This window comes from Myxocyprinus asiaticus, chromosome 10, assembly GCF_019703515.2.
Source record: "Myxocyprinus asiaticus isolate MX2 ecotype Aquarium Trade chromosome 10, UBuf_Myxa_2, whole genome shotgun sequence".
NCBI lineage: Eukaryota > Metazoa > Chordata > Actinopteri > Cypriniformes > Catostomidae > Myxocyprinus > Myxocyprinus asiaticus.
The window spans coordinates 4,585,603-4,597,344 of NC_059353.1; the positions used below are offsets into that span (position 1 = coordinate 4,585,603).

General features: G+C 36.4%; 1 protein-coding gene across 2 annotated transcripts in view; it reads left to right on the plus strand.

The window, feature by feature from the left end:
• The window catches only part of LOC127446826 (integrin alpha-6-like), a 55,123-nt gene extending 43,411 nt beyond the window's left edge, over positions 1-11,712 (plus strand). Inside the window, exons 20-26 of one of the 2 annotated variants that reach the window (XM_051708092.1) lie at positions 1,649-1,825; positions 2,810-2,911; positions 3,002-3,112; positions 3,206-3,304; positions 4,694-4,819; positions 5,404-5,525; positions 10,303-10,449. In XM_051708092.1, the coding sequence (XP_051564052.1) occupies positions 1,649-1,825; positions 2,810-2,911; positions 3,002-3,112; positions 3,206-3,304; positions 4,694-4,819; positions 5,404-5,511 (723 nt within the window). In that variant the 3' untranslated portion in view covers positions 5,512-5,525; positions 10,303-10,449. Of the gene's footprint in view, positions 1-1,648; positions 1,826-2,809; positions 2,912-3,001; positions 3,113-3,205; positions 3,305-4,693; positions 4,820-5,403; positions 5,526-10,302 lie in introns of both variants that reach the window. The other variant, XM_051708091.1, reaches the window with a different exon arrangement.
• Positions 11,713-11,742: the final 30 nt, after the last annotated feature.

Sequence of the window (11,742 nt, forward strand, 5' to 3'; positions counted from 1 at the left end):
AATGGACCAACACCAGCAGATGACATTGCACCCCAAATCATCACAGACTGTGGAAACTTAACACTGGACTTCAAGCAACTTGGGCTATGAGCTTCTCCACCCTTCCTCCAGACTCTAGGACCTTGGTTTCCAAATGAAATACAAAACTTGCTCTCATCTGAAAAGAGGACTTTGGACCACTGGGCAACAGTCCAGTTCTTCTCCTTAGCCCAGGTAAGACGCCTCTGACGTTGTCTGTGGTTCAGGAGTGGCTTAACAAGAGGAATAAGACAACTGTAGCCAAATTCCTTGACACGTCTGTGTGTGGTGGCTCTTGATGCCTTGACCCCAGCCTCAGTCCATTCCTTGTGAAGTTCTCCCAAATTCTTGAATCGATTTTGCTTGACAATCCTCATAAGGCTGTGGTTCTCTCGGTTGGTTGTGCATCTTTTTCTTCCACACTTTTTCCTTCCACTCAACTTTCTGTTAACATGCTTGGATACAGCACTCTGTGAACAGCCAGCTTCTTTGGCAATGAATGTTTGTGGCTTACCCTCCTTGTGAAGGGTGTCAATGATTGTCTTCTGGACAACTGTCAGATCAGCAGTCTTCCCCATGATTGTGTAGCCTAGTGAACCAAACTGAGAGACCATTTTGAAGGCTCAGGAAACCTTTGCAGGTGTTTTGAATTGATTAGCTGATTGGCATGTCACCATATTCTAATTTTTTGAGATAGTGAATTGGTGGGTTTTTGTTAAATGTGAGCCAAAATCATCACAATTAAAAGAACCAAAGACTTAAACTACTTCAGTCTGTGTGCATTGAATTTATTTAATACACGAGTTTCACAATTTGAGTTGAATTACTGAAATAAATGAACTTTTGCATGACATTCTAATTTATTGAGATGCACCTGTATATAAAATTTAGATAATTAAAATACATTACATTATTGTGGCAGACGAGTAAATATTTTATTAGACAATACAAAAAAGTCTATGTGCAAATGCATCAGACGGACGCTTTTGGAGCATCTCACTTTGCTTGCATCATGTCATAAACAGTGTTTTTTAGGACACAATGTCAAGTTAAAAGTAGTTTGAAACTTAGAAAAACATGTCTCGAGAGCCCTGCATTCAGAGGTTGTGCTCCTTTCTGCTGTGTTTGAATGCAAGAATGAGTCCTCATCTTGTGCTGTCTGCTGTTGATAAGTGAGATTTGTTACCGTCGCATCATTAACAGCATTTTTAGGATGCTGTGTCAAGTTAAATGTAGTTTGCAACTTAGAAAAACACATTTGAGAGCCCTGCATTCAGGGGTTGCGCGCCATTCAGTTGTGTTTGAATGCAAGAATGCTTCCTCTGTCGGTAAGTGCAGATTTTTGCCTGTTAGCTGGAGTTGCGCTTACTGCCCCCTGCTGTGTGAGACTCAAACATGAAGGTGGTTCTTCAAGCTTGAATTGCTCCAATGGTAAAAATATTCCTTATTTCATTCCGGGGGTATGATTAGTTGCATTTATTTTTTAGTTTTATTTTTTCTATAATTAGTTGCACTGAATTAACGCGTTAAATCAACAGCCCTTGTAATAATAAGCCTTTTCAGATACTACATCAGGCATTTTAAAAAAAAGCTCCAAGTACCAAGTGAGCTGATTTTGTGTTTGTTGCAGGTGATTAACTTGGGAAAGCCTCTGAAGTCATTTGGAACTGCTTTCTTGAACATCCAGTGGCCTAAAGAGAGTGCTGTGGGGAAATGGCTGCTGTATCTGATGAAGATTAGCACTAAAGATCTGCAGTTAGTCACCTGTTCACCTGAGAGTGAGATAAACCCTCTCAGACTGAGTGAGGTACTAAACAGATTCCTACCTTACCCACCATTTTCCTCATGTCTTTTGAAACTGGTCAAATTTAATACCAGATTTCTAGATTATAACTGTATTATAAATCTGATATTTCCAAATCTAAAATTCAATGTTCATGTTTAAACCCATTGTAAAATAGCCAATAAATGCACATCTGTAACCGACTGCACATCAATTGAATGCAATGCCAATTTGCTACATTGCTTGACAGTAAATTTAAAGGTGCACTCAGTAACTTTTGTCTTTGTGTCATCTTGGATTCACACTGACACTTAGTGGCTTGGATGCAGCATCATTTAAAATGAATAGTTTTCAGTTTCAGATGTCATTGTAGAAATGTAGTATTCACAGTCAGTCATTATTACTTTAATCAATGAGTGAAAGTGTCCAATAACAGGACGGTTACTGAGATTAAGTGAGTAGTATTCAGCTGGTCATGTGATTCTAACATGGCAGCCCCTATGTGTGGACCCTCTCCATGTAGAATAAAACAGCTTTTAGAAGTTCAACTTTTTTAATGAGGAAAAAAATCACTGAATTTGTTAGTTTGTGTTATATTACCCCGGTATTAATTTCCACCCTGTTGCATTGGGGTTTCATACTGCTTGCAAACCCAGAAATGTGAAAAGGGTCCATTGTAAACAGCCTATAGTTCAGCTAATTAATTCATTATAAATATCAAAATACTAATAAACTAATTATTATTGGTAGTAAATTAAACTTTTTTATTATTATTGAGCATTGGTGTCATTTTTACATATTGCTGTGGCCATTGTTTTAGCAGAGCACAAACTCTGCCTAAAAAGACCCCTTATGTGTGGTATTATCACTTTAACACATGGTCTCGACTCTTATTACTTAATTCTCTAATATTTGATTCAGTACTAGTTTAACACCAGGAACCCCATGACATTTCTGGCTAAGATTGATACTAAACTAAATAACAACATGTGTCTGCCATATTTTCAGGAGTCGACCGTAGCTAGGAGAAAACGTGAGCTGGATGAGAGAAGATCATCTGAAGGGAATAAAATATCTCTCTTCACTGACAAACGCAAACACAAGACTCTGGTAATGGGACTTAGTTATTAGTATCTGGGTTTTAGGAGTGATAGGGCCAAAACTGTTTCTTGTAGTGAACTTTAAGTCTTTATCTCTTAGTCATGCACAGGCGATGCCAAATGTGTGGAGATAAAGTGCCCTCTACAGGGCTTGGACAGCAGCGCAGTCATCATTTTGAAGTCACGCCTGTGGAATTCAACTTTTCTTGAAGTAAGAATAATACGTAAATAGTGCTTATTTTGGTTCCTTGAAAGAGTATCTATTATATCTATTAAAACCATAAATGTTTCCCTTTTAAAACAGGATTTTGCTTCCTACAATTACCTGGATATAATGGTGAAGGCCTCCATAAGTCTGGATGTTTCTGCCAAGAACATTGTGCTCAAAAATCCTGGGACACAGGTAATGCCAATCGCCTTTACTAGTGTAAAAGAGATACTACAATCAAACAACATACACAACTTCAATTTTTTTAAAAGCAGCAGTTTTGTAGAAACACTGTAAATAGTGCAAAATACTGTAGCTTTTCCAGTAACAAGCTATTATAGAGTACTTTTTCTAACAAATAGTTGTGTAGCATGACAAAATGTCTGCTTTGTGGCCAATAGCACTCAAATAACTTTCTTTCTTTAACTCTTTTAGAAGGTCTTCTGTAAAGCACTTTGTAAACACTGTTTAAAAATGTGCTCTATAAATAATGTTTTATGTACTTACTGTCTCTTATATTTGGCATTAAGTGAAATTGGTTCTTTCAGATGGTCAATGTTGAGGCACCGGTTCAAAAATGGTTCACTGATTCTTTTCACAGTATTGTATTCTATAAATATTTTGTTAAATACTGCTGTTTATCACTAAGATACTGTTATATAAATGTAAATTGTGTTCTGTCATATAAATGAAGATGTTTCTAGATTTGTTTAGTTTGATTTAGTGTAAATATATGTGTTCAACAGTGTTGGTTAAGTCGGTGGAGACAGGGGTTAGTTATAACATTTTTCACATTTTGGGTTAAATCTCACTAACCAAACAAACTACACCACAATTTTATTTTATTTTTTTACAAAACAAGTGAAATGTTACAGTTGACCCCGATAGAATGGGGTTAGTTTAACGTTTGGTTTCATTAAAGGGATAGTTCTGCCAAAAATTAGAATTCTCTCATCATTTACTCACACTCAAGCCATCCCAGATGTGTATGACTTTCTTTCTTCTGCAGAACACAAAGATTTTTAGAAGAATATTTCAGCTCTGTAGGACCTCACAATGCAAGTGAATGGTGATCAAAACTTTGAAGCTCCAAAAAGAACATAAAGTCAGCATAAAAGTAATCCATATCCAAAAATAATCCACTATAAATCTCCACTTTCACTTTCACATTTGAAAGTGAAAGTAAAAGTGGAGGTTTATAGTAAAAAAGGACTTAAATATGGATCTGTTTCTCACCCACACTTATCATATCGCTTCTGAAAACATGGAATTAACTACTGGAGTCATATGGATTCCTTTATGCTGCCTTAATGTGATTTTTGGAGCTTCAAAGTTTTGACCACCATTCACTTGCATTATGAGGATCTACACAGCTGAAATTTGTGTTCTGCAGAAGAAATAAAGTCATACACATCTGGGTTGGCATGAGGATTAGTAAATGATGAGAGAATTTTTTATTAAGCTTAACCTGTATGGGACCTGGAGCATTTCTTTTAACTACTTTAAAGTAGTTGCTGGGCAAGTTACAGCTTCAAAGTAGCTTCCCCAACACTGATGTTTTCTTACTGTACATCTGATGGGCAGGTGAGACTGACTGTGTTCCCAGAGACAACAGTGACTCACTTTGGAGGCGTTCCATGGTGGATTATTCTTGTGGCTGTATTAGCTGGAATCCTAATGCTGGCTCTTCTAGTGCTGTTACTGTGGAAGGTAAGCTTGTAAAACACACACCCAAACATTGAGATCCAAAGACATCAGCATCATGACCTAGAGCTGCCAAAGATGACTTCTGATAGAATGTTTCCATGTGGATTTGATTAAGTGTTCTTTTCTGCATTTGTTTTCATTTTAAATGATCATATACTATCTTTACAATGCTAAAATAATACTAAAGTAGATTTTAATTACTCTAAGCTATATGGTATCATATACAGTAGTTTGATATACAGTATTTTCTTCCCTTCAGCTTTAATAGTCACAAAACGATTCAAAAGTATTTGGATTCTTAAGTCACACTTAAAATGTACTGAAATGTATTAAAATGTCATTGCATTAGATAACAAAATATCAAACCAATTGGCTTTTCTTTTCTTTTCTTTTTTTAAAGAAAGAGAGCACAAACAAACTTTTCAAGCAAAACATCTCACAAAAAGAAGTTTGCTGGGTTTTAAATGATTAACAATAGATTTCCTGTTGAAAAAGACAAAAAACATTTGGACACTTCTGGTTGTCAAACGTTAGTGGAACATAACATGAGATGTTTGCAATGACCCCTGAATCTGCCCCCTTTGTAGTGTGGTTTCTTCAAGCGAGCCCAGAAGGACGAGTATGATGCCGCATTTCACAAAGCTGAGATACACACTCAACCCTCAGATAAAGACAAACTGTCCACTGAGGCCTAGTTCTCTTCACCAGGGTAAAACACGATCGCTGCAGCAGAGTTCGTGTCTGCATGATGTGTGGTCTAACTGTTCACTAACTCAGCTTTTGCTTTGACTAAAGGAAGGGAAAGACACACGCTGCACAGCGTGATCCACTCTTTCCAAACCGTTTGAAACTCAGTTTTGTTGTGTTTTTTGAGATTGCCTCTTTGTCAGTGAGCAGCCGATGGATGTGCTTTTAATTGTGATGTTTTGTTAAGCATGTCCCATCACTCCCTGTGTCCTTTGTTCTCCAAAGCTCATAAAAACTGTGATTTTTAAAGGGGTCATATCATGAGGAATCACATTTTCCTTGATCTTTTGAGAAATAAATAGCTTGAGGTGCTTTGAAAACATACTGTAACTTACAGAACTCAGAACTGAACTTTTTTCTGAAGAGAAATCCGGGTATTTTCTAGCTATTACTTGTAAACACCAAAAAAACATTGAAATAAAGGTAAAATGACGGAAAGTTCATCAAAGCTTGTTCTGTGTAGCATCTGCTGCTCTGCAGATCCTTTTGAAGAATGCCAACATTAGAAACAAATAGCTTAATTGTCCTAGTTTTTAACTAGGGCTGTCAATCAATTACATTTTTTAACCAAATTAATTACATGACATGCTGATTAATTAATCACAATTAATCGCATATTGTAATACTTTGCTAAGAAAATGGCACCCAAATAAAGATAATTAAGTATACATAATTCCTAATAATTCAAATAATTATAAATGTAATATATGTAATATAATATATAATATAATAATTTAGATATTTAGATTGAAATATATTGCATTATTGTGGCAAAAGAATAGTGATGATTAGACACTACAAAAAGTGGCTTTAGAAGTCAGTATATTATTGTTTTATTCCCATATAATAGAACACAAGCCTACAGATGACAGCAATCTACTTTGCAATCAAGGTTATCAATGTGTTCAGTTCTCAAAGGACGCGTTCTTCCATTCCGTCTGTGCTAACTTTAATCGTCGGTCTATGTACATTGCGTTAGATAGATGATTTTAAAGTGTCTCACTGGTTTCAGCATCATAACCGGCATGTTTTTAGGATGTGGTGTGAAGTTAAAAGTAGTTGAAACTTTGAAAATCACGTTTCGAGATCCCCCCACCCTGTCAAGGTCCTGTACGACCAGCTCTAGTTTTGTGGTTGCACTGCTTGTTGAGGCGTGCTGACTGCCCCCTGCTGATACGGATTATAAAAACATGAAGTTACAGGAACTTTAAAGCTTAAATTGCTCCAACAGTATAAAAATACATACTTTTATTACAGAATTTACATGTGGGTTAGGTGGCATGCATTAATTGTTTTAACACATAATTTTTTATTATATTATTCATCACGTAATTAACATGTTAAATCTACAGCCATATTTTTAACAAGATCCCTGGTTATTTCAGCCTGATCTTAAAGGAATATTCTGGGTTCAATACAAGTCAAGTAAAATTGACAGCATTTGTGGCATAATGTTGATTGCCACAAAAATTGATTTTGACTCGTCCCTTTTCTTTAAAAAAAAAAAAAAGCAAAAATCTAGGTTACAGTGAGGCACTTACAATGGAAGTGAATTGGGGCCCATCAGTAAACATTAAAATACTCACTGTTTCAAAAGTATAGACACAAGATGTAAACGATATGTGTGATTTTAGGCTACATCCACACTAATACGTTTTCATTTGAACATGCATCTTTTTCTTTATGTCTTGGCCTTCCGTCCACACTGAGACAGTGTTTTTGTCAGCGAAAACTGAGCTTCGCATTGTAGTGTGGACGGGGAAGATGGAGATATGCGAAAACGATGACGTATTTGTTGTCATTTGACGCAGTCATGTGATCCATTTAACCAAAACAATCAAGATGGTGGCCTGTGTTATAGCGGTGTTGTTGTGCCTGCTTTTCACTTTGATAGTGTTGTTAAAGATAAATGTTACTTTGTACAACCTTCACACTGCATTCCTTTAAAGGCAACGTGAAGTTTACTCGGAACTGTTGTCCAGCAACAGAACACGAGGATAATTGCGTTTCAGCCCTTACATGCAAGGGCGATTTTTCGCATGAGCAGAAAGGGGATTTAAAGGTGCTATATGTAATATTCTTACTGTACTAAATCATAAAAAGACCATAATATGTCACTAGAGAATTAGGAAACATGCCAAGTTCGAATACTGGCTTCTCTGATAACAATGCTACAGCCAGTATATTCTACTTTGAAGTTTCTATTCCAGGCCGGAATTTCTGTTTATGTTTTGGCCTGTGTGATCCCGCCCACTGCCCAATCACCAATAGTATTTCGACACCACCAGGTTGCCAGATTTGATCAAGTTTGCAGGCAAACAACACTGCAGCCATGGAAGCCAGCAAATGAGCCAGAGATAACAGATTCCACCCAACCTAAAAAGCCTCGCCATCCGTCTAAAAACCACCATGACCAGAGACGTAGTAAAACAAGGATAAATATTGGAGATGCCTTTGGAATATGGAAAAAGCTTAAAGCCCAGAAATCCTTTAAAATGGATGCTTAGTTGGCTAATTTACGTGTCAACATTCTGGCAACCCATATGAGCTTCGAGTCTGGGGCAGGGCAGACAACTCTCCAATATTTTGAATTTGACTGCAGTACCAATTTTCAAATGCTTGTTGTCAGCCTTACATATAGCACCTTTAAGAGTTTTCATACGTTTCATTGTGGAAGAGAAAATTTTGGAAAACGCTTGAAAACGGCAGTGTGGACGAAGAGCGTTTCGAAAACAAAAACGCTGTTTTCAAATGTATCCATTGATTAATGTAGTGTGATAAAATCACTTACTAACCTTTTCTGTGTAAAGTTATTTCCAATTCAACTTCGCTGAATGACGACATTATGCCATAAACCCTAAAACGACCATAAAAAAAACAGGGGTTTTTAAACTTTCTCGGCCCCGGACCCAAATTTGAAATTTTGTTTACTTGGGACCCACACTTGCAAAAACAATGTAATATGCTATTTGCTATAGCCGTTAATTTATTCACTTTTTATGTCTAAAACAGTTGTGAAATAGACAGACTATTAAAGAAATCATTATTATTCTTTCAGACTAAACTTAACTTAGTATTTGAAAATGGACACTTTCCAGTTGAAGAAATAAAGAAAAAATATCTTTGTATATTTTGTAACCCTTTGTACCATGGCAACTATAGAAACCATAAAATACCATAGTTATTACAATTATGGTTAATAAAATAAAAATGTTAAAAAAGATAAAACTGTTGGTTACCTTTTAGTCAGAAAAAAGTAGAAAGATTCTGAATGCTTTTTTACACAGTTTGAAGTTTTATAGTAGGCCTGGTAAGCAGCTAAATACTCAACTCAATATATTAGTCATTAGTTTTTAGTAAAAACTCAATATATTAGTCAAGCTGACTAATTATTCATCATACTGATGTCTCTCTATTTATTTAGGATTGGACTGTGAAAAATTAAGTGCATAACGTACAACAGTAGGCTACATAGCGATTGTTTGTAAGCAACACTTTGATAGACAGTACTCATGCATTTCTGCTCATGTTCAACGTTACATCAATTCTAATTTGTTTTCCTAACTTGAAAAACTGCTTTTCATCTGACAGAATTTTCGGGGGTTTCTCTTCGGGGGTTTGTCTTATTATGAGCGACTTATTACTTTGAACTTGCCCATAAAACGCATTGTTGGCACTCCTCTCCTCACCTTTCTGATCCTTTATATAAAACCGAGACAAACAACTGAATCATGGAAATTGTCATCTTTATGTTTGGCTAGTGTACACGTAATGAAAAATGTCAAGCTGTGTAACCCGTTGACTGCAGCACCTGACAGCACTCCCGCATCGCCTGATTTAGTGTAGAAAGAGCATGCCTGTCAAATTATATTGTGGAAAAAAGTAGAAAGACATTCCCTGCCAGTGCAACAGCGTGGAAGAGCGCTCTTAACAAAGTGTATTTGCTCTTAGCAATTTCAGTTACACTTACTAAGGAAATAATTACACTAATATTAAAATGCGTCACGACCCAACATGTATGGCTATGCGACCCAGTTCGGGTCCCGACCCATAGTTTAAGTGCGTGCTTTTATAAAATTATAAACTTCACATTTCTCCCTTTAAACCCTTCAGAAATTGGCCCCCACTTCCATTGTAAGTGCCTCACTGTAACATCGATTTTTGCTTCTTCTTCTTTTTTAAAGAAAAGGAGGGACGAGTCAAAAATGTTTTTGTGGTAATTGACGTTATGCCACAAATGCTGTTGATTGAGCTTAACTTGTATTGAACACGGCATAATCCTATTACAGTTTGAGCAGCACATTTCAGTGTAGATTGTTCTATGAATGTCACAGTTGCAATGCAGAATTTGCAAAGAGTCTGTTATTGAAGGAAGGGGAAGTTAAAATCCATTTTTAATTATTTTCACAGCAAACCCGCAGCTCGTGTGTAAGCACTGGAGCACAGCGCCTAGCACTGTTACTCATTTTGCATGTGAACGGGGCGTTTCTCAAAGGCACAGCAGCAAAACATTTCTTGATTAAATTAAAGAGTCAGAGAGAGGGTGGAAAATAGTAATGAAAAAATAATTTTTGGCACAGAAAACTTTATTAACATTATTAGTGGATCTCATGGAAATAAATTGAACAACATACAGTATGTATGATATGACCCTTTTGTTTCTGTTTGTGTTTCAGTTTTAAAGTTTTAAAATGATGCTTGGTTTTAATGTTTGTCATTTTGTTCTCTTTTTCTGTCAGTGTGGATTTTTCAAACGCTCCAAATACGACGACAGCGTTCCGAAATATCACGCTGTAAGGATTCGTAAGGAGATGCGTCTCTTGAAAGAAGAAAAGGACATGTTAGATCCCTTTGAGAAGAAGCAATGGATGACCACATGGAGTGAGAATGAGAGTTACTCTTGAAACTGTGTCTGCGTCTGATGTGGACAATTTGGCACCATCAGGCGTATCTAGTTGGGAAAAGATTCAGATGAAGCTGACATGTCCTTTGTGCGATGTGTAACCCCAGAGAGAGCAAAATATCACAGCCGTTTGACACAGAGAAGCCTTACAAATCCAAGTGTTGCTGACAGCTATCAGTAATGACTGACAGATACAGTATCTCTGGGCCTTTTGTCTGCAGTGTCTCATCTTTAAATCCCAACCACTCTAAAGATTTTTGTATATTTTTGGAAGTTGCATGGGATGGGTCTTACTTTTCTTTGTAAATATTTAAGTATTTTACAATGCAGTTTATTTATTTTGTCTTGTAATTTTGTATTATGATGCCTACAGTGCAAATACTGGCCAAAGTTTATTTTTCATGCCTTTTAGTAACTGTACATTACATTGAATGTTGCAAGCTCTGTCAGCTGAAGCTCAGAACAAGGATGGTCAAGTGTGTAGAGGAGAGAACATAAACAACTGACAAGGAAATGAGTCACTACTGAAAAATGATATTGAATATTAGGGGCAGTTTGACCCAAATGTATCAGCTATGTCACTGGAGCAATGGAATACTAGCTTATTACTGAACTCTGCACACTATACACTGTTTGCCTACTATTTAAAAACAAAATAGTTAGTAAAACTGTGTGCATTATGCAACGATAAACGTTCCAAAACAGTTTGCAATGTTGTTGTCACATGACCTCATTCCTTTTTATGAGTGGTGTCTAGTTAACATCTTGGAAATAGATAGTTATTTTGCTTTTCTTTCTTTCTTCTTTCATTTTTTTTTTTTTTTTTTAAATGTCTAAACTTTAAAATGATATAAAATAATGAATCAAAATAGAGAGGTAAAATTGCGACTGTAATTACTTCCGGTTCATTTTATCCCGGTTCAACCCAGAGTTCAATCTTTCGTCAGGGGTTCCCTATTGACCGTTTTGCCGCTAAAATACAGGGCAAAAAGATGACACTACATCAGAATGTTTGAAGATCATTAACAAGTCATTTGTCATCTTAGTAAATTCCAACCGTTTGTTTAAAAATCAGCACATTTTAACTTTGTTGCCCCCTGTTGGAAGACTACAAATAAAGGGATAGTTCACCCAAAAATTCTCTCATCATTTACTCACTCTCATGCCATCCCAGATGTGTATGACTTTCTCTATTCTGCTCAGTATAAACGAAGATTTTTAGAAGAATATTTCAGCTCTGTAGGTCCATACAAATCAAGTGAATGGTGGCCAGAAC